The sequence below is a fragment of the Mytilus californianus genome, unplaced genomic scaffold, assembly GCF_021869535.1.
Source record: "Mytilus californianus isolate M0D057914Y unplaced genomic scaffold, xbMytCali1.0.p SCAF_7, whole genome shotgun sequence".
Classification (NCBI taxonomy): domain Eukaryota; kingdom Metazoa; phylum Mollusca; class Bivalvia; order Mytilida; family Mytilidae; genus Mytilus; species Mytilus californianus.
Window position 1 is genome coordinate 86145816 of NW_026262723.1, and position 24487 is coordinate 86170302.

General features: G+C 31.1%; 1 protein-coding gene across 1 annotated transcript; it reads right to left on the reverse strand.

Annotated features, from left to right (window-relative positions):
* Positions 1 to 296: 296 nt before the first annotated feature.
* LOC127710311 (ubiquitin conjugation factor E4 A-like) lies at positions 297 to 23912 on the reverse strand. The gene is made up of 19 exons (XM_052216111.1): positions 23861 to 23912; positions 21664 to 21797; positions 19875 to 19979; positions 19299 to 19402; positions 18758 to 18925; positions 18163 to 18310; positions 16952 to 17163; positions 15479 to 15664; positions 15052 to 15169; positions 12632 to 12847; positions 11220 to 11477; positions 10446 to 10702; positions 8593 to 8750; positions 7923 to 8115; positions 7192 to 7305; positions 6441 to 6692; positions 5532 to 5783; positions 4875 to 5032; positions 297 to 3110 (listed from the first exon to the last, which is right to left on the reverse strand). The coding sequence occupies exons 2-19, from the start codon at positions 21779 to 21781 to the stop codon at positions 2996 to 2998; spliced, it is 3132 nt and encodes a 1043-aa protein (XP_052072071.1). The 5' UTR covers positions 21782 to 21797; positions 23861 to 23912; the 3' UTR covers positions 297 to 2995.
* Positions 23913 to 24487: the final 575 nt, after the last annotated feature.

A 24487-nucleotide genomic window follows, 5' to 3' on the forward strand; every position in this document is an offset into this window, starting at 1 on the left:
ACTATACTCTCCCTAAATTGTTCTTCAAAGAGCATAAAATAAATTTATGTCCATAAGTCACCAGGCCCTGCTCACACTATAACATTTCAATATTCAGTCGACAGAGAAATCTGGGTTAAAAACTTCCAAATTAAGTAGATATTTTAAAATGTTCATTTCATTAGTTTGACATATATTTTTAAAACATTCACATGTGTACTAAGTTAAAAGTTGATGTAACCACAACTTCAATGTAAATCTTAAACCAAAATGATACAGGACTGACGAACCGACAATAATATGAAACAACAAATGTATCTTCTTCTTGAGATATTAAATGATTTTATTCAAATGTTTTGCACAGTTGATATTTTCAGGTATACAATTAAATTTTACACTATTCTGCAAAACAAACCTTAGAAAACAAACATGTACAAATATCAGAAATAACTATGAAATTAGTTCATTTAAAGATATTGCAAATAAAACTGTTAACACAGAGATATGTCTCATCTTGTTTTCTAAAAGATTTAGAAAAAATATCAATTTGACTGACTATGAAATATCATATACATTGTGTATATGCATGGAAATTTAAGGAATTTATATGAATTTGACACCCTTCTTTGATTTGTTAGAACTTCTTTTTATTTACTTAATTAATTAGTAATCATTTCATTTGATCAATCAAACATTTAACAGCCAAGAAACAAGGGCTTGTAATTGAAATGCATAGTTGCTACTACATCAAAATACAGGGTAACATAGATCAAGTACTTCTTCATAGTCTTGATAATTAGGCATAAACGTAACAAACTGTAACGTTAGTGGAACATAATGAGGGCCTGACATTCTTCTTGAATTTAAACTATATAGATGACATGTTTACTAAATTTCATTGATCTATCTTTAGAACCAATTCTGAAAAGGACAAGATTGGAAAACTTGGCATAAGATGTTGACAAAGCTAAAGCCAAATATGTAAAACTTATGTCTTGCCTCCAGGAGTGAAAGAAAAATAAACACATCTAAATCATACAACTGATTATAGAATGGAATCTTTATCTCGATACTTAAGTATGATGGGAAACAATCTATTTAACAACTTTTAACAAATCTGTAAAAAATTACTGAGTACCCTGATTATAGAAGGTGCTAGTAAGAACACTGAAAACATATACCTTTTGTACTAACATTTACAGAATACAAAACACAATCTCTTCTGTCAATACAGAAAATCAGCTATCAACCTTTTTTTTTTCTTGCAAGTAGTGTCTTGACACCAACGTTAATGATCAAAATCATATGATTTGCACCCTTTTTGCATGATTTAAATATTTCATACCTGAATGGTTTAAAATAAGGCTCTTTGGACATATCCACAAAACAAGTTAAGAAAATTATGTTAAAAGATGAATGGTTTAAGTTAACTACCTAATTTCCTAGATGTGACTGGTTTTGAATATTGCATGATTCATATGAATAAGAAACAAACAAGCAAATGATTGTACAATTTAAAACATATGATATGGATTAACAAAAAAATAACAATTAAAAAGTTATAACAAGATATATTAAATAAAACAAATATACATATGTAACAAAATCAGAAGTATTTGAAATATTTAATGCGTAAAACTACATATTATATTTTTTCATGTATTTTATTTTAGTTATTCAATGCCGTCTTTCTTTTCCTCTGTTTTTAATCAATAGTTAAAGAGTTTATCATTGTTAACTGCCTTGGCATAGTTGGAGTTTATCATTGTTAACTGCCTTGGCACAGGTTGTATCATCTTCATACCTAACAAGAATGTAAAAATAACACTTTTCTTTGTTAATTTTCTTTTTGCATTTATAAAGCAAGTAAAAGCAATTTACTGTTGTTGATACAGATTCAAATCCTTGCAGCTATTAAGATCATGAAACTACAATTTAAAAATGATAAACATGCCTCATGAGTCTGATATGATAGTATGATAGAGATAATTGCTTCCTTTGATGGACAAAACTAATCTTTTTTACACTTAACATAAAAGATATAATACATATTGATCATTCCAATAGCCCTGTAGTCTGAATTAAGTTACTTGAAAATCCTAAGCAAAACTGTGGCTCTTAAATATTTAAGACATAACTAGTGTATTGCTTTTGGGACAAATTCCTTAAAAATGATAAAAAAAATCTGAATTTAGCTAGTCCCTTTATCAATTTTTCTAGATCCTAATTCAACCATAAAAAACAATCAACTAAACTTGTAACAGTGACTGCTGATTCTTGAACCCATATGACTAGAATTATCAACGTGATTTTATAATGTTTTAAAGTTCATTGTATATAAATTTCATTGAAATCATTAAAATATTATCACATGTGTTCACAAATAAATGACAAAAATGATGACAGCAAATTGCAGTACAACTTCAAGTGAGACGTAAAATTGGAAACAACCTTAAACTTAGACAAATATCTTTTAAGTGAATCTGAAAAAAAATATTTAGACACATGATGTTGTTTATAATAAAACCTTTCTTTTTGAACATGATGTCTGATTGATTGTTGGTTGCTAAACGTCCAGTGGCAAATATTTCATGCATGTTTTTGAACATGAGCTACTGGTTGTATTTTGTATGAGTTTTAAACCTTTAAAATGTAATGTATGGTGTCAAAGATTTAAAACACCATGGATGTCAGCGGAAAGACTTTGTAGCATGATTATTACCCAATAATCCACATTTTTTTTATGAGATTAACACTACCTCAAGTGCTTACATAATGGAATTGCAAATAAACCCAGTCAATTAAACTGAATAACATTCTTCTCTTAATGGATATTTTCTTAATAAATTTCCAATATTCTTTCTCCTCATGGCACAAACATACAATTATGACAATACAAGTTTAATGAATGTATCTATCACAGAAAATATATGGTTTCATATTCTTGTAGACAGTGCTAAACCATTCAACATTCTGGAATTCTTCTTATTTGTCTTTCAGTTCTATTTATCAACTATCAACTTTTCTTTCGATGTTCTTCTTTCCAGGCTTCAATCTTCTCCTTAAGTTCTGTGTGTGGTATAACCATATCTAATGATAATGCCTCCCTGTTGAATGGGTCATTCTGATCGCTGAAAGAAAGCATAAAAAATTACAGTTAACTCTCGTTGTCTCGAACTCGGTTGACTCGAAATTTCAGATGAGTCGAAGTTTTCTCACGGTCCTGAACTTTGTTCCATATAAATATATGTATTTCGACTCCTGATGAGTCGAAATTGGATGAGTCAAAATTTCGGTTGACTCAAACTAAATTTACGGTCCTAAGGTTTACAAAACCATTCAAAATTCATATTTATCTCGAACTAAAACACATATGTCAAAACATGACCTTGGGGATTTAAATGGACTGAAGAGTTAATCTGATAATACAGGTGTAATTAAATTTCTTGCCACTGACCACTGTATTGATTTATGACATGCTTTTTCCACGAGTGTTTACCTAAGATTATCTTTGATCACCATGATAAATAATTAGTGATACATTGTTACAGTTTATGAAAAATTATTTAAAATGTTTGAAAACAATTAATCGTAATCATATATAATGAGCTTGGCTGTGTATAAAGTGGGGATTAAGACTTCCGTTGGTGATCAACCCAAAACTACTCAATCAGCGTCTTTATTTATTTTTTTTTGTATTTTCTCTTGCAGAAAAATATTTTAATGAAAGAAAATTTAAAGAAATCTAAATTTTCTAAAATCTCTTGTATACAAGAATGAACAATTTTGTCAACTTTAAAATAACGCTAAGATCGATTGGAAATGACTCTCTCGGCTAAAAGACACAGGGACAAATTGTATCTGTACAAAGGAATAAATAAGAGACATAAAATGTTATTATAATAATAAAAGACCATAACATACAAAAACATCAATCTGAGACCAGAATATTGATCCCCTTCCCATCCGGATTTATTTTAGCCTTATCAAGCTAAGCAAGAGTTATGTCCCTTGGATTGTCAAACTTCCGGTTTTCGTTTGAGTCGAACTACGGGTATCTCGAAATATTTCTCTGGTCCAGCTGACTTCGAGATAACGAGAGTCGACTGTACTTCAAAGGTTGTCCTAGTTACTACTTTAAACATGTAACTATTACAAATTAGAAAAGACCTCTATTTTCCTAAAATTACAAAAATCGGAACACTGATAAACTAAATGGTCTTAGGAGCCTGTATCATGTATCTGGCTATGGTAGATCTATCTACGAAATTGGGCACCTAATTAAGTGTCTGACTATTGTAGATCTATCTACAAAATGCTGTACCTGAATAAGTGTCTGGCTATGGTAGATCTATCTACAAAATAGGGCACCTGAGTAGGTGTCTGGCTATGGTAGATATAGCTAGAAAATTAGGCACCAGAGTTAGTGTCTGGCTATGGTAGATTTTCCAACAAAATGGAGCACCTGAGTAAGTGTCTGGCTATGGTAGATCTATCTACGAAATGGAGCACCTGAGTAAGTGTCTGGCTATTGTAGATCTATCTACCAAATGGAGCACCTGAGTAAGTGTCTCGCTATTGTAGATCTATCTACCAAATGGAGCACCTGAGTAAGTGTCTGGCTATGGTAGATCTATCTACCAAATGGAGCACCTGAGTAAGTGTCTGGCTATTGTAGATCTATCTACCAAATGGAGCACCTGAGTAAGTGTCTGGCTTTGGTATATCTATCTACCAAATGGAACACCTGAGTAAGTGTCTGGCTTTGGTAGATATATCTAGAAAATTGGGCATCTGAGTAAGTGTCTGGCTATGGTCGATCTATGTACTACATTGAGCACATGATTATCTGAGTGTCTTTTAAATCTATCTATAATATAAAGCACATATAATACCTGAGCAAATGTCTAGCTATTGTAGATCTGTCTACAATGTTCCTTGAAGAAGGTAATATCACCGGATCTTTCATTAAAGTTCCCATAATTTCATCTAAGAATTCTTCAGGAGGATCAGCAAATAGTTCTTCATCTGCTTTCTGCTGTAATCTTAGTTTCTAAAAAATAAAAACTTCCCAGTCATATAAACTTAAATACTTTCTCATACTGCTTATGAAATTTTAAAACTAAATCCTTTAGAGGTGTGCTAATTGATAGTTTAGTCTGGGATGACAGGGTTTGTTTGTTAGTTGAAATTGAGCTTTGAACTAGCTTTCAGTAATTGCGAGTAATTAATAACACGGTACTTTGATTCTTTTGACTTTATGTTATTTGATTTTGTGTTAAATACAAATTGGATAAGTTGAGCCCTTTTCAACTGTTCGGTTATTCTTATGTTGGGTTGTTACACCACTGTCCATGGTAAGAGAAAGAGTTGAACACTAATAAACAAGTTTAACAAAGCCACATTCTGTATGTGCCTCACATGCCTGTCCCATTAGATGTACTTGATACTTGTGATTATATCAGCCTAAAGGCATCATGTACCACTACTGAAAAATGGCAATGCAGGAAATTTCAGATTGTTATCTACATTTTAATGGAAAATGCATTTACCTGATTTTTGGAATGAAGATTTTCCATATTTTCTATCATTGAAGCAGGTTTATGTATTTTCTTGAGAACATTAATAGCTTTAGGAAAGAGATCATCTGAGTAAGATCTTCCATCATTTACAACAGCAATACAAAAGTTTACATCCTCCTCTAGGTTGAGATATATCTGTGATATATCAGATACTGTCTGTTGAGGTTTAAACTCATATTCATCTTTGTCTTTTACTTTGAAATTTCTCTGTTTTGGTCCAACCTGCAATAATACATTTATAAATATCAATTGATAGTAAAATTCATGAATTACAAGATTTAACATCTGAGCTTTTAAGAAAATATAATGAAGAAGACTACATTAATGACAATTCAGTTAAAATTGCAGTATATGCATAACACTTTAGGATTAATGTTGTATCTTTTTGTAGTATTAGCTGTTGTATTTAATGGGTTTTTGTAATAAGTTTTGACACAGTGAAGCTGTGCATTATTGAATAACAGTTGTGCCAAGAGCGCATAATACAGCCTTATTGTGCATATTGAAATTGTTGCAAGAATAAAATGGGATATTTTGCAGGCTTTCAATCATATTGTCACCAATTCCAACAATTATGTAAAGTTGTACACAGAATCAATCAAAGCAAACTCAAGTTGTGGTACAATATGTGAAAAATTTAATAAATTCTGACAATTACAGTCCCATAACTTCGGGGCAATCTTTGTGTTACAGTATAAGAGTATGGTTGGTATTCTGTGTCTTACTGCCCTGATGGCAGAGCATTGAGGCAAGACCTCTTCCTCATTTTTTAATGTATGACACATTTACTACAATGGTGAGGCAGAATTTATTGTTTGTTTTTATTTCATTTTATTGTATTTTCCTAAATATTTTAATAAAGTTTTTACTGTTACTTACTAAATTGACCAAGAAGTAATTCAACATTCCTGAGATTCGGTCAACCATGGAATTATGACAAAATATAGATTTGATCTCCCTAGTCAATAGTTCTAACATATGTATAGTATGATTTCCCATGACATTGTGATAACGAGCTATCATACTAAGTTGTCGTAGACTCATTTCAGCTTCCTGTCTTTGTTCGGGTGTCATACTGGTCCATTCTCCTTGTTCTTTGGCTTGTTCCTTTTCTTTGATTTGACTCATGTACTACATTGAAAATAACAATAGAAATTTTATCTTGAAGCTACTTTTGTATTTTCTTCCATTTAATTAATTTTATTTCAAACTAATGTTTTTTTTATTATTTTTAATCCTATTTCAACTGTGCTTTCTCTTTGAAAAAATGTTGATCTTTTTACCCTTTAATTCTGATCACTTACAAATATTTAAGAACTGTTAATATTCAAAATCAAAATAATGCATTGTGAGAAAAAAAAATTTTTTGTCACATTACCTCAAACATAAATAAAGATGAAGTGATAAAAAGGTGTTTGAACAGATAAAACATTAATTATACAAATTTTACTGCACCAGATGCAAAAAGTTATAATCATGCTGATATCAATTACTAAGAGAAAATGTGTTATTACTTCAATGTAGGTGACAAACCATATAATTTTTTTGTTAACTTTCATTTTTTAGGTTGATCTCTGATTGAAGTTTACCCACAATGCTTTGCTTTAACAATATCTATAAATAATCATACATCTAATGCCTCATCTAGCAGGAAGATAGCATCATTAATGAGGAGATTTATAAATCTCAGGAACAAAGGTGCATCTGTTGCTTCTATATTCTCTTCTGCAAATCGGGATAAACTCTGAAATATATTTTTTGAAAATTCTTCAATTGGATTTATTGTAATTTTTTCCTTTTGGTTTTAAACTTTGATATTAGTTTAGTTTGTTTATATTTTGTTTTTGGGATTGTCTTCACGAAATCAATGTTTCCACTGTAAAGGGTTATCTCCCCCTTAAGAATAAATTGTATTGTAGTCTAATATTTCATGTCATATATTTATGACTGATATCTTTTAAGGATCATGATAAACAAAGTAGATGAAATGTAAACTAAACTGACTAGCAGAAAAAAAATATGGTATGAATGTCTTGATATAAATTCCTTTTTTGCATTAAAACCATGCTGTTCTTACAATTCTGTGCTGCATAGAATTCAAATAGAAATATAAAGTAATGAACTGGTGAAGTCTCAAATTTCTTTGGTACTCATCTTTTGTGTAAACTTACACTGTATTTATAATAAAATGTCCTTTTGAATGTTTTACATCAAAAATAGTTACATGAAGAAGGAGGGAGAGGGAAACTGGGAAAGATAAATACATATTTACTTTTAAAAATATTTTATATAAAATAAGTTATCTTATCCCATCATTTTGTGATTCATGTTTAATATGTTTCTTGTGTTTTATCAACCTACCTTAATGGCATTTTTATGTGATTCTATTTCCCATATATGTTCTAGTACTTGATACATAGGTCTTCTGTAATTGAATTTCTGTTCAAACTGTACACTTTGGCCTGTCATCTCTATACTAACAAATACATGTAGTAACTTTTCTGCCAAATGGTCAATTAATGGATGCTGTACAAATAACTGTCCTTTGTAATACCTGTAAAAATATGGGAACAATCTACCAGATGAACAAATTGACCAGAGAAACTATTGTTCTATTCTGGAATATGACAGCATTTTTGAAATTATTCAGGTTTTTTTTATAAATTGCATTTGTTTTTTTAATTTCAATTTTTCGGTTAGCGTGAAAGTTTTGAACAGTGCTTTTCTCTTTGTAATTGCAGATATTATCATCTCGTGCTTATTCTTTGCAATTGCAGATATTATCATAAAAACACATACATGAGATATTAATGTGTATCTGACATTACACAGTAGCAAACAATTTCTAGTTTTACAGTTCAGATAACTATATTTACATACTAAGCAATGGAAAAGATTCTGAAGATTTCAAAATTTCAACTAAATCAGACAAAATTATAATGGATGTATTAACCTTGATAAAAGAGCATTTTTCTGTGCTTGATCACAAATTAACAACAATGTGAAATAACAATGAAACCTGATTATTTACCTTGACATTAGAGCTCTGTTCTGGGTTTGTTCACTAGGTAACAACATAGCTAAAGTTTCAGCTAATTCTGCTCTCAAATGCGGGTTCTTCATACGATCTGGATTACCCATATATACCAATATCAATGTCATAAAATGGCTTAGTTTCTCACCAACAAACTGAAAGTTAATGATAAAATATTGTTTGTTTTTAGGTTGCTTTATACAAATACTATATCTTATTCAGGATGACTTAAAGAACTTGAATTGATGTGTACAGATACTTAAATGTTATTATTAACCTATTTTATTGTGTTTCTTTCTAATTGAAGTGTAACCTAAATCTCTTAAGCTTTTTATTCATAGTTATTACAATATGAAGATATTTTGAAACATGTTGAAGAGATGGCTAATAAATAACATGTCTTTCCTAAATGAGAGACACTACTAAAAGGAAAGAGATTCTGCCCTTAGAAATATTACATACACATTAAAATCAAATAAGAACAGTCTGGGTAATTTTAGTGTTTTATACACTAACCACAACACTCCATATCAGTTTCTTGGTAGTCTAGTTTATATTGAAAGGGATTTTTGACCGAACAGATTTTCACTGGACACCATTACCTATGTGGACAACTGCATCAAGATATGTACATACTTTTCCCATCACTATCGAGAGTTATTATAATGATGATGAAATAGAAATTCCAATAACTTTATTAAAAGACATCAAAAATTATATTATTTGCTCAGTTTTAGCACAATTACTTATATTTTGTGAACTTGAAACTTAGACATAATGTATCATTTAATTGATGTCATTTCTGAATAAAATGCTCCGCAGGACACAGCTTGATACAACCGCTGAGGTCAAACCATAAACAGTTGGGGCAAGTATGGATACAACATTCAAATTTGATACAGTTCTGAATTTGGATTGTGATTAAGTATTTGATACAGAATGAATGTGGTCTAAGAACTTAAAAAATTTGAAATTGGACATTTACCTATTATGATCCAATATCCAAAATCTAAATACATGGTTAGAGTCAGCATATCAAAGAACCCCAAGAATTCAATTTTTGAGGAAATCAAACAAATAAATTTAGTTTTGGACCCTTTGAACCTCAATGTAGACCAATTTAATAACAGGGCCCAATATCCAAAATCTAAATTCACGGTTAGATTCAGCATATCAAAGAACCTCATATATTCAATTTTTGTTGATATCAAACAAAGTTTCATTTAAAACCCCTATTTGAACCAACATGAAAACCGAGCCCCAAAACAACAAACCTCAATACAAGGTGAGATTCAGCATATCAAAGAACCCCAAGAATGCAATTTTTTGTTAAAATCAAACAAACTTTAATTTTCGACCATTTGAACCATAATGTGGACCAATTTGAAAACAGGACCCAAAATTAAAGTATTAATACATGGTTAGATTCAGCATATCAAAGAACCCCAAGAATGCAATTTTTTGTTAAAATCAAACAAACTTTAATTTTTCGACCATTTGAACCATAATGTGGACCAATTTGAAAACAGGACCCAAAATTAAAATATTAATACATGGTTAGATTCGGTATATCAAAGAACCCCAATAATTCAACTTTTTATGATATCAAACAGTTTCATTTTGGACAACAATTTGGACCAACTTGAAAACTGAGCCCAAAATCAACAAACCTAATTACACTGTGGGATTCAGCATATCAAAAAACCCAAGAATTCAATTTTTGTAGATTCAAACAAAGTTTTATTTTGGACCCTTTGGTAATAAAAAAACTTATGAAACGACCATGAATAACTTCTTAGTATATTACAATTTATCCTATTATACCCAATGGATACCTTTATTTAACATACCTCAAAGACTTGATCTTTAAATCTATGCAGAAATTGTGTAAAGTCTGTAATATTTCCCATAATAAATTCTGGAATGCAGGCTAGACATTTTGGGGCTTCATCAGGAAGAGGAAGTTTGATATCACTAAAGCATTGTGGGTTGTCCCTAACAGAAACAAGAGACATCCATGTTGCAGTTGCTATGTGAAAGTTCAAAGACATTTCTAAAAATTTCGGTTCTGTTACAGCTGCCCTAATACTTAAATAAATAGTCATTCCTGTAAAAAAAAATATGCATCATTAAGGTATAATCTCAAACTATAAAATGTGTGTAATGTGTATGCACATGTGAATGTTTGTAATTTGGGATTTAAAAATTTTTTGCATTTTAATTTAATATGACTTCTTTCATAAATGTAATGTGCATATAATTTTCTGTAAAGATAACAGAACCTTTCAATGGAGCCAAATATACAATACTGCCTCTTTTCAATAGTATTATCTGCTGGAGGTATAAAGTAATCTGTCAAAATGTTAAATATTTTTATCCTTAGACGGTCCCCCGCCCCCTGTAAAAGATATTTCAAACATGAACTATGATAAACCAACTTATTTTTTCATGAATACTTTATTTCATTTTAAGCTCTTCATAGTCGACTTTGTTAATATTAATGTATTTGTTTAAGAAAATATCTAAGTTTGACATTTTCGCAACGAATAAAACTCACTACACAAGAAAATAAATAGCTCGCCAAAAATATTTTGTTTAAATTAGTTATTTCAGGCGCTTCATACCTTCTTCCATTTTACTTTTCAACTGTCTGACTGGTTCCATTGAATCATTTCCTCCCTGATTTGTAGCATCCTGGTATAAACGTTGTATTCTTCCTAAACTTTGATTTAGTTTTACAAACTTTTCATTCAAAGGTTTGAACCCCATATTTAAACATTGATGAGTCAAGAAAAAACACTCAGATATAAAATTATAAGATTCTAAAGGTTCCAAATGTTCATTATCTGCCATTGGTATTAAACAGGTCTCTTTATTCAACCCTGAAAATTATAAAATATCATTCTAAGAAATTTCAATACAAAGTTAAAATAAGATAATTCTATTTCAAATTTTTAGTAAATAAATTAACTTTTGTAGCTTTTTTGAAAATCTATGCCTTTATATAAATAAAATATTATCATGCATTTAAACAACATTCATTTATAGGAAATTTGTTTTGAAAATAGCAGTATTGGATCCAGGGAAGATTTTAGCAAACAATCCTCAAATACAACTGTAGATATAGCCCAAAACAAAATATGTACCATAATTGAAGTAGTAACCTATTTGATATCACTCATTTCCTAAGAACCACTGGATGAAATAGCAGCCTTGCTTTACTGGTTTTTCAGAAAACTAAATTTAATTCAATTCTATTCAAAGATTTTATTGCTCAATTCAATTATATTAGAGAATTAGAGAAAGGGATCGGATAAAGGCTCAACCTATATAAATCCTTTCCCATACAAGATGGATAAAATAATATTTGGCTTTTACATATAACAATATATATATATATATATATATATATATAGAGAGAGAGAGAGGAGAGAGAGAGAGAGAGAGAGAGAGAGAGAGATGTCTGCCTATGTGTAGTGACAACTGTAAATTATACCTTGTCCAACGGATTTCTTATTCAGGCTTTATAATATTTATGAAATGCCTAAAAAATCAACCTAACATTGTTAGAATAGATCTGATTTTTTTATGCTTCTCAAAATAGAATATCATCCTGTAATTATACTGAAGAGATGAGTAGATGACCTTTCCTGTACACTTAAAAATACTTTTATTGTGATTAGATGTCCTTGTTTAATACCTACGAGAAGGTAACACCTCTTGAGATGAAAGCTGATTTCTATCAGATATAGTTAGAGGAGGGGATAAGTCGTCTGTGCAATGCTAGGCGGTGTTGTCGTAGAAGTGAGAAGTGAAAAGTACAGGTTCCAGTCCCGCTCAGGGAGGAAGTAAAGAATCAGATCTATTCTAACATTGCTAGGTTGATTTTCTAGGCACTTTCTATATATGTATATGTATATATATATAAACCAAATTTAATAATTTAAGAAACAATGATATTTGTCTTTCAAATGAGAAAATGCATGCTACAATGATGACTAAATTACAATTAAGGGGAGACTACTACTTTACTTACCAAAAGCATGAATATTTTTCTGTTGGCTCTTGTCGTTGTCATTTACTTCCACAGAACAATAACTGGGTTGTACTTTAAGAAGTTTGTCACACTGTGGTTCAGAGAAAGGCACAGACAGTTTTAACATTAAATAACATAAATTTAAACAAAATCCATCATAAGCATACATCTGATTAAATAACTGAGGCATCTGAGCTGACCAAATCTTAGATTTACCTACAATAAACCAAAAAATAAAGTATAAAATGCTTTCAAATCAAGAACTTTTTGACCACTTGATCTTGGTATTGTACAGATTGATATTTTTTATTTTTGGTGTTTTAACACCACTTTAAAGCACCGCTTTTGGGCCATTTCGTGGCGGCCAGTTTTTATTGGTGGAGGAAGCCAGAGTGCCCGGAGAAAACCACTGACCTTCGATAGGAAAACTGACAATCCTAGTCAAGTAAGATTGGAGTCGAGTGCACCCGCACAAGCGGGGTTCGAACTCACAACCTCAGTGTTGACTGGCTAGTGATTACAGTAGTAACTATTTAGACCACTCGGCCACTGAGGCCCCGGTATTGTACAGAGTTGAAGATTTCCTATCAAACTATATATTGTAACATATGTATCTGGAAGATCAAGGGATCACTGATACGTAACATCTGCCTTTTATCCAATGACAATTTTGTTAGAGGAGTCCTTAACAAACTTGGACTTTATCCTTTAACTTAATTAGCAATTGGACCTTAATAAGCTTTTTATGAACTTTATAATTGATTCCTGTTGTCCACTTTAATCTTTTTTTTTATACAGCTGCTATGGTGGTAGGCTTTAAGAAACATTTGATACAATTTTAAAACTACAAACCCAACGGATGATGAGGTCAAATTTGGTTCCAGTTGGTCCATTGATGTCAAAGAAGTTTTTTGACAGATGAGAACAGAATACAATCAACATCAAAGGATGGAAAAGAGCTCATCATTGAGACAAATGAGTGACAAACAAATGGCATATTATGATATGAATAGACGTATTTACACTTGTATGCAAATTTGTCCGCCATTACGTAAAATCACACAAGTTCCCGTAAAATATTTGACATCACAATTTAAAAAATTTGACGTCACAATTAACTAGATGCTCTCAAGAGCCTGTGTCGCTCACCTGTATTTACTGATGCTTTGGAAATCATGTAAAATAAGGTTAAAATCATAATTAAAAGTATTAGATATTATATATTATAATGATATCTTAGATAATAACAAAAAACTGCAAAATTTCTGCAAAATTACTAACTCAGGGCAGCAACCCAACAACGGGTTGTTCGGATTAGTCTGAAAATTTCAGGGCAGATAACTCTAAATCTGATGAACATTTTTGCCACTAGTCAGATTTGCTCTAAAAGCTTTTGTTTCAGAGATATAAACCAAAAACTGCATTTTACCCCTATGTTCTATTTTTAACCAAGTCGGCCATGATGGTTGGAAGGCGGGGTCATCGGACAATTTTTTTAAACTAGATACCCTAATAATGATTATGGCTAAGTATGGTTAAATTTGTCTCAGTAGTTACAGAGAAGAAGATTTTTGTAAAAGATTACAAAAATTTACGAAAAATTGTTAAAAATTGATTATAAAGGGCAACAACTCCTAAAGGGGTCGACTGAAAATTATGGTCATGACGACTTATTTGTAGATCTTACTTTGCTGAACATTAATGCTGTTTACAGTTTATCTCTATCTATAATAATATTCAAGATAATAACCAAAAACTGCAAAATTTCCTTAAAATTACTAATTCAGGGGCAGCAACCCAACAACAGGTTGTCAGATTTGTCTGAAAATTTCAGGGCAGATAGATCTTGACCTGATAATCAGTTTTACCCGCGTCAGATTTACTCTAAATGCTTTAGTTTCAGAGATATTAGCCAAAATCTACATTTTACCCCTATGTTCTATTTTTAGCCATGGGGGCCATCTTGGTTGGTTGGCAGGATCATCAGACACATTTTTTAAACTACATACCCTAATGATGATTGTGGCCAAGTTTGATTAAATTTGGCCCAGTGGTTTCAGAGGAGAAGATTTTTGTAAAAAGCTAACGAAGACGACGGACGCCAAGTGATGAGAAAAGCTCACCTGGCCCGAAAAAGTGATTGTTGCTTGACGTCAGAAGGTTATTCGGAGCAGATCTAAGGTCATTTGGAGACAAAATTCAGTTAAATATTAAAAGTGCAAATACGTTTATTCAGTCCTGTATTAATTTTGATAAAGATATTATCAAATACACTGAATATTGTTCTGATTAACTGTGAATTCATTTATTTTTGTCGGGTGGCAATATGGGAAATGAGGGAAAATTGTATTTTCTTGGATATGCCAAAGTCTACATTCAACATTTGAATTTATTACAAAATGAAATCACACTATACCCACCTGAGTTAGCAGATATACATCTACCAATCCACAGTAGTGTATTATGTTTTGCATGTGGGGATGATTTGATCAAATTTAGGAAGAAGGTATGAACTTTATCTCCTACTCTTGTCAAAGGCTACAAAAAAAAATTAAATACTGATGCGAAATGAAGAATTTTTCAGCAAAATTTAATACACAATGAAATAACTGTAGAAACTTGAATCAGGAAGATACATTTTGTAAATATTTATGGTTAAAATGTTTTTTGCTTCATTCTTACAATCCAAGACGGGATCAAATTCTTTAATGGAATGAATTATACTATTAAAACTTGTAAGCAGAATCTTCTTTTGTAAAGAAATAATACCAACATTTAAAATGAGTGACTTATTGAAGTGCAATACATTTAAATTATCAAAAATATGTGAAACTCCTTTAATTATACCTGATGAATACTGTTTTCAATAGCATCAATATCTCTTTGTGATTTTGATGCTGGATCTGCAAAAAAATCACATGGACCAAGTTCTGACCTTGGTATAGAACTAAAGCAGAATAATGAGCCTAGTAAAGTCTGTTCATAGGTCTTTCCTTTGTTCCAATCTCTTGGTGCACTGTGGTCCAGCAGTACCTATAAACACCAATCATAATGGTAGAAATATATTATAACTAAGTAATAGATGTACTAGTACCACTACACCTTATACTCAGGCAATTAATTATCTACAAATGGGGAAGCTACAGTTATAAGATATTGATTTTCTTCGCATGAATACATGTAATGTAACAGTACCCAATTTGCACACATATTGCATAAAAAATGACGGATATCTTATAGGTTTTTTTAGACTAAACATTTCGTCTTTTTATCATTTATCATTATGGTCTTTCAACATTTTAATTTCTTCAAGATACACAATACAGTCAGATTATATATTAACAAATGAAGTCTCAAGTGAACAAAGTAAAATTTAAGGAAATGTTGCATGTGACATCTACAAAAAGTCGACTTTTAAAAATGAAAAATCAAAATATGTCACATACATCCATTTCATACAAAATGCATAACAAGCAAGAACTATTGTCAAAGTGTTGAAAAAATGTGGAGATACTAAACAAAATATCAGTAATTTGATTTTACAGATGTGTAGTTAAGCATGGGTGCAATTTAGATATTCCTCATCATATTCCAATTCTGGATTGTTTGGAAGTTGGTTCAAACCCATTTTTTTATGATTAAGTATTGATTCAAAATCAAATATGTGGAACTAAATAGTAAATAAAGATACATCTACAAAATAAACCCAGAATGAAAACTTTTGTATGTTTCTTAAATAAATGAAGATAAAAAACTGTCAAAATTGGTGCAAATTGGGTACCCTCACGTTAAAAATTTTACAGAAAAAACAAAAAATTCAGCAATTTTTCCATTTGTAAAGAGGCATAACTCTAGAATGGTAAAAGTGACGCCCCCAAAATTCAAACTTGATCTATGTTTTGTGGTAATAAGCATTGTGAATAAGTGTCATAACATTTGGTTAAGGCAAAATTAAGTTAGAGAACGGAAATGTAAAATTCAGCAAATTTTTCCATTCATAAAGGAGCATAACTCTAAAACAGTATAAGTGACACCACCAAAATTCAAACTTGATCTGTGTTTTGTGGTAATAAGCATTGTGTATAAGTTTCATAACATTTGGTTGAGGCAAACTAAAGTTAGAGAACGGAAACCAATTTTGGGACGTACAGATGGATGTACAGAAGGACAAGGGTAAAACTTAATGCCCCCTCCGCTACAGCGGGGACATAAAAACATTTTCCAATCAATACAGTTATTCAATAAGTTAAAAAATGCTTAAATTGATCATTCAATTAATAAATGATTGGTCAGTATTGAGAACATATTATAAAGACATACCTTAGCCATTTCAGGGTTTCTTGTAAAAAATGCCATAAAATCTATATTCCTGAGAACATTTGGGTTTATCAAGGAGCTATCTTTCATCATACTGTTCTTCAGTGATTCTAGAACGGGTTTAAATACATCATTCAATGAACCATCTTCTTTACTTTTATTTATCTCTTCCACAACTCTATCAAAAAATTCCACCATAATGACATGACTATATGCTGTAATGTAGAAAACTTAATTTTAGTATCCTTACAATACCACAAGTATGAGTAGGACTTAAAAACATTTGGTCCTTTAAATGAAAAAAAGGTATATTTCAAGAATTTGTAACAAATGTATTTGAAGTTACATAACAATTATAAAACAAAGTAAATTAAAGATTTTCAACTTATCAGGACTACCAGCTCACACTCTCCTCAACTGCACAGGATACACTCCATAACATAATAAAAACCCTCTTCATTACAGGCATTATTTTTTTACAACCTCAAACAATTGAAACATAAAACAAACAAGTGAAACTGTGAGCTACTGCTCACTGAATTACCCCCAGCCCAAATACTGGTAAACAGGAAGTTGTTGAGTGATGAATCTGAAAACGCATCACACGGTATAGCTGACTTATATAAACACTGAAACCAAATTTCTGAAATCCTTGTAATGAAGTTCCTGAGAAAAATGTGACGAAAATTTTCAACTTGGATGTCATGTGTAAAATGATATAAGTGTTTGGTAAACAGGAAGTAGTTAAGTGATGAATCTGAAAACACATCACACGGTATAGCTGACTCATATAACCCCTGTAACCAAATTTCAGAAATCCTTGCAATGTAGTTCCTGAGAAAGATGTGACGAAAAATATTCATGGGACGGACGGATGGATGGATGGACTGACTGACGGAAGGACGGACAGACAGAGGTAAAACAGTATACCCTCACTTTTTTAAAGTGGGGATATAATTAATCTTAAAATGTTATATGATAGAAGTATGGCCATCCGTTAAGCAGTTACCATAATATGGAAGACCAATGAAAAGGTTTGCAATTCTCAATTTGTCAGCAAGCACATTAAAAATTCAACTCAGCATGTTGGTCTAGTTAAAAGCTGAGTATATTCATTTCTTTTTATAAAAATAAGGAGATGAGGTCCTGAATATGCATGTAAATTTTCAGCTAGGTGTTAAGCAGCTATCAATCAATCATTCAATCTGACTTACATGATAAGAAACTGTCCTCTGACTGATAAATATCAACAAACTGTTTTGACAGGTTCTGTTCATATAAATCTGGTTGTTGTAGACAGGTCTTAGCATTCATTACAATCACTGCCTTGCATTTATTCATTTCTGATTTCATCTTTGGACTCTGTAATCAAAATTTTGTTGGAGTGTCAAAAGCATAAAGAAAAAAATACAAGAAAACACAGTAGAATGAACTGACTGGTTTGGAAACAATTTAGATAAGAATATAACTCCCATGAACATGATGAAAATTTTCAAGCAGAACTAATCTTTAATCTTGACAGAGATATTGCATACATAACTCTTTTGTATAATTTTCAATCAAATCATAAAGAGATGAAACCATGAGAGCATTTTACAATATGGGACTGTCATGCAGATTTCATAGCATACATTTTTTGAGGTCACTATTTTTTCTACTTGACTGAAATATTTGTTATATTTTCTTTTATGCATTTCTTTCAAATGAATTACCAATCTAAGCATGTGAGCAATAATAAAACAATTTTCAATTTCCATGAAGTTTAGTTTACATTTCCAACGGCATATCTCATGTAAATCATATATGTACCTTATTTTGACTTTCCATGTTCTTTACTCTAACATAACACTGATACAGGTAATGTAAAACTTGAGATTCTCCCGCCATTCTTGCTGACTCAGCATCTTCTGTTTTAGCTGATGTTAGTGATACTATATATAATCCTGGGTCTTTCATAAGTAATCTCTCAAATACAGCCTATTGATAGAACATACTCAGTGTAATATGCAAGCAATGATTATAAGTTCCTTGCAAAATTAAGAGGCTTCTATGAATCTATACTACTTGAGTAGCTCCTGTTTTATTTTATTCATAATACGGATAGGTCTGTATTCTTATCCACCAATTAGTCTGATGGTGTGTTCACCAAACATCAAAATCTTCTGCCTACAGATTACATAATCTTGGTAATAGAAAAACGTGTTTCAGATTGATTTCTACTTTACTGAAAATCTCTAGTTTCAATGAAAAGTAGCACCTTAAGATTACTTAGCCAGTTTGAATTCAGTAGTACATATTTGAAGATTGAAAATGTGTTGAGTAAAAACCTGTTCAGTCAACATATACTAACTTGTTCTAAGCAGTCCGTATCTAGCCATGTTTGTCCTTCTAAAGTTTGTGCTAAATCTGTCATAAAGACACATCTAGGTGGTCTTTCTGTATATGCTTCAGGGTCTGTAATATAAGAAATATTATTTATTGATATTATCAACTATACTCAAATGTTATCACATAACTTTTACCATTGTGATGAATAAAACTAAGTATAGAGTTTTGTAAATACTAACTGTATAAAGCTAAGCAGTGTTCCAGTAAGCAAGGCTGGTAATTAATAGTAAGGTAAACAACTCTTATTATAAATAATCAAATACATTGTATAATGCATATATAAACACATTATAAAATAAATAAAATTGAAAATAATTTTTAGCAAATAATATAAAAAATTGGATGGTCCCCTTATTTATAGCTTTCCTTTGTACCTTACAAATTATAATGCAATGGTGGTAAGTTTGTTATTGCCTTTGGTGGTAAGTTTGTTATTGCCTTTGGTGGTAAGTTTGTTATTGTCTTTGGTGGTAAGTTTGTTATTGTCTTTGATGGTAAGTTTGTTATTGCCTTATAACTGACTTCAAGTAATACTGACCTTTTTCAAAAGTTAGTAGAAAAATATTTTCTATGAGATTGTTGATTTCTAGTTTGTACTCTGCCACAGATTTCCAGTCATCAGCTTTCATTTCTACTGCTATCACTACAAAAAATGTTGATGATGAATGTAAATATTTGTTCTATACTTAAAACTTGTATTTTTCTATATACAATACTTGACACTGCATTAGAATATTCATTCAATTTTGAATAAGTTATAATTAAACTAGTCTATCTTTTAAACTGGAAATAATGAGTCCCAAAAATGCAAGAAAACCTCTTTTAAACCCCATTCAAATATTTAAACAGTCTAATTGGTAATTGATTCATGTAAGTACAAGTTGTAGGTTTTATCCATTCTATATTATTATTTTATCTAAATAAGCTATATTTTTGAAGTAACACCTACACATTGTTAAAGTAATTTTAAGTACACATACTGATTTCCTTAAACTCAAGATTCTTGTTAATATTTGTTAGTCCAGTTTCAACAACAAAATCAATTTCCTCTTAAATTAGTGAATTGGCTTATGATATATGTTAAGCTCTGATATGTCCAGAGTTTATATCTAAAGTTTGTATTGCCAATCTTCAGGTTTTAGGTCGTAATTTGTGGACTACAGACTACAGTTGGTAATTTTCTTTAACTTTTGCTGTGGAGCTCTGATTTGTAGTTCATGAAATATTGTTTTTATTGGTATTAATATTGATTTTGTTATCAGTAAATTTAAATCAAACTAAATATCATTTTTATATACATATGCACATTCATGGCTCTACAATCTGTAGATACCTGTATCTTGGCATTGCACAAGGTCATGCTTTTCTCTAACTGTTAATGACGTCTTTACACTAAATCCATTGGATGTTGGATGTTTTCTGATTGATATTTTTGTCTTGGATGCATGATTTTTTATTAGTTGTTATTGGCTTTGAACTAGCTGTCAGTAACTTTGAGTACTCTCAGTTCTGTACTTAGTGTCTTTTTGTTGTGGGGATGTATAAGAACACTGCCACTTCCACTCTGAGTTTTTGTTATATGTATTTCTGTTTGTATCCATCTGATAAGTTCAGCCTTTTTCAACTGATTTTTATAGTTTGTTCTTATGTTGTACTTTTACACCACTGTACCAGGTTAGGGAGAGTGATAGGCGCCCGCTAACATGTTTATGTCCACCACATTCTGTATATGCCTATCCCAAGTCAGGAGCCTGTAATTCAGTCGTTTGTTTCTGTGTATCATATTTGTATTTCGTTCATTATTTTTGTACATGAATTAGGCCGTTAGTTTTCTCGTTTGAAATGTTTTACATTTGTCATTTCGGGGCCATTTATAGCTGACTATGTGGTATGGGTTTTGCTCATTGTTGAAGGCCGTACTGTGACCTGTAGCTGGTAATTTCTGTGTCATTTGGTCTCTTGTGGAGAGTTGTCTCGTTTGCAATTATACCACATCTTCTTATTTTTATATATAGCCACCATAATTTCATATGACAGACAGACAGAAACATTTGGAACAAGGGCATAATAAAATACACAATCAACAAAAAGTAAATGGAAGTCATAAGTAAATGCATAATTCTAAATCAGTTGTTTATTGTCACCTGTGCACATATTATGAGTTTTTGATTTATTTTGCAAATGTTTCAAATACTATATGATCATCTATTCTTTCTCCACCAAAATTGTCACTTGATAAAATATAAAACAGCTACACTGCCAACTGGCAAAGCCAAACATACCCCCAATAAACATGACTTGGTCTTATATAAATAAAATGTACATACCTGGTTGTGATTCAGGAGTTTCCTGTTCTTCCTTAGAAGACTGGAAGCTATAGGGCACATCTCCACCAGTCAGCAAAGCTGCAAATGGATTGTTTGATAAATCTTTCTGTTCTGTCATCTTTTCATGAGATATCCTACAATATTAATGTCACAGCAAAGATTAACAACATGAATTAAAGGGGTTGTAACTTGTAAGGTATAAATCAATTAGATAGCCACCCAACAACAAAATTAACCAAAATACCAGTACTACATTGTATTTACTAAAAGAATCAGATCTAAAATGGTAACTCACTGAATGTATGACTATGTTTGACTAACATTTGTGACTAAAATTTTGTTACTAATAATAATTGTCATCATTTTATTATGGTTTGTTGAATGCCCTTTCTAAATTTTAGTGGCAATTATCAGTTGGTCAACAACACAGCAAGTGATAGACAGACAGCTGATACTTGCAGTCTTGCATCTAGTTGTGAGATTTAAAAGAATTGGTATACATGTACAACTGTATCTTCACATGTCAACACAGGGCCTTCCATTTGACATGTTTGACTTAAATATAACTGTGCCATAAAGAACATCAGAGACAATAAACCAAGTGGTATGTCTAGAAGGACACTATTGTCCCAAAAATAGACATTATTTTGAAGGTAAATCATCTAGGAATTGGGATACTACCCTGAACTTATTGTGAGTTTCATTGATGATATCTCACAGCATCTTTGAAGAGTCCTGGTCATAATTTTCCAATATGTCAGCTTGTCTCTTGTGGGTGTTGGATAATATCAGTACATGTTTTAAAGAATCGTATGTAGACAAGTAATTCATAAAATTAAGAATAATACAAATATAAGTTGTTAATCTGGTAAACTAAAAATCATTGATCATTATTTTTAAATGCATGCAGTGTAAACGTTGCAGTGAAGCAAAACAAAAACTTATGAAAGAGTTGTTTTTTCATACAAAATCTGTACACCTGGATTTAAAACTGATTATCGGTAAAAAGAACAACATCTGTCCGAATCCGGGTCCGTTCGCGCCCATTCACGTTCGCCCCCTTTCACGTTCGCACCCCGGGTCCGTTCGCACCCTACACGTTCGCACCCTTTTTATTGATTTTGTCTTAAATAATTTTTCAATCGTATTTTGGTTAGTGTATTGCTATAAATATTTTTTTTGTTCATTGTTTTCAAATGAAGTGACTTTCTAAAAACGATTTTTGTGTTGAATAATTTTTTAATCGTGTTTTGGTTATTGTATTGCTATAAATAAGTTTTTTTTCATTGTATCAAAACATGCAAAATAAAGTGACTTTTTTGTGTTGAATATCTTTTTAATCGTGTTTTGGTTAGTGTATTGCTGTATTTTTTTTTTCATTGTTTCAAAATAAAGTGACTTTCGAAAAAAGGTTTTTTGTGTTGAATATTATTTAAATGTTAAGATACCAAACCGCTTTAAACTCAACAACAATAACATTTTGAATCTTAATTGTTTTTACTCATACCAAGTTAAATACATGCTAATATAACTACATGCAGAATTTACATCAAGTTTAGCTGTGTAAACACCATATATAATTAACAGAAATCATAAATAATTAATCATCAATTCAATTTAAAACAATATTTCATTTAAAAAATTAAAAGATTGCCGAATTTGTCTTTATTTTGAGATAAACATCTTAAAAAACATCTTATAATTCATCGGGTTTTTGAATTAAAAAAAAGGGTGCGAACGGACCCAGGGGGCGAACGTGTGGGGTGCGAACGTGTAGGGTGCGAATGTGTATTGGGCGCGAACGGACCCGATACCCATCTGTCCTATCTCAAGAATTTTACTTCAGAGTTTATTTTGGGAGATCTTATTCCTTATTCAATCAGTTTTAATTGTTTTATATTCAGTTTCCATCTGTAAGTACATGTGAGTTTAAACAAATGAGAAGGATTATGTGTTTACTTAAAAGTCTTCCAAAAAATTTGCAAGACCAAGACGTTATAATTATTATCATATAAACTAGTCTTCGACTGTTGGATCATGCAGTAGTCAGTAGCTCAATTGCAGTTTTCACTGTTTTTCTGTGAATAGCATAACTAGGCCTGGACCCAAGAAATGTTCAATAGCTTCATTTGAATATTTGCTACGTATTTATATTTCTTTCTCGCCGTTCTTAAGTTGAAATTAAATGTCAATTTACCTAGAATCAAGACACGTCAGATTAAATGACAGACCTAAGGCCTTCCATAGGAAATCATTCCGAACGAAAGTAGTCCATCAATAAAACCAATTTTGACTTCTATATTTTCTGAAAAATAACAAAATTAGACGGAAAAACTATTTGAATAAGTTCAACAATCACTATAATGGTTTATATTTTTGCAACATTTAATTTTTGTTCTTGTTAGAGGAAAATTATGCTCTATGAAGTGATCATTTGCTCGGCCAGTCTGTCTCGTGAAATCGAGTTCACCTTTTCACTGATTTTCATATCCGGAAATGTGTTTTAAATGGACATAAATGCGAATTGTCAATATTTGTATGAAATAAATGTGAACAATGAGTAATTGTATATAAGTAAAACTCGCAAAAAGTGAAAATGAATATTATATCAGAAATAAATACTTTCCGGATATCAGAGACATATACATGTCTCTGCGGATATCAAACGATTGTCCTCTTTTTCAAAATATTAAAATATGACATTAAAGTTCAGATAAAGTGGATATTTCTATCATTTAGAGGAAATTTCTTAGTGACAGTAACTGGTCCTCCGACCAATAAAATATCACACCGTAATAAAATGAACACATTGGTTACCCACTTT

Bases quoted from the DNA above. Each gene is read 5' to 3' on its own strand.
- LOC127710311 (XM_052216111.1), bottom strand. From the start codon at position 21,781: ATGACAGAACAGAAAGATTTATCAAACAATCCATTTGCAGCTTTGCTG. The intron at 18,926-19,298 runs GTTAGTATATGT...TTCTATCAATAG, and splicing joins ATACGGACTGCTTAGAACAA to GCTGTATTTGAGAGATTACT. The intron at 18,311-18,757 runs GTACATATATGA...TTTTGATTACAG, and splicing joins ACATGGAAAGTCAAAATAAG to AGTCCAAAGATGAAATCAGA.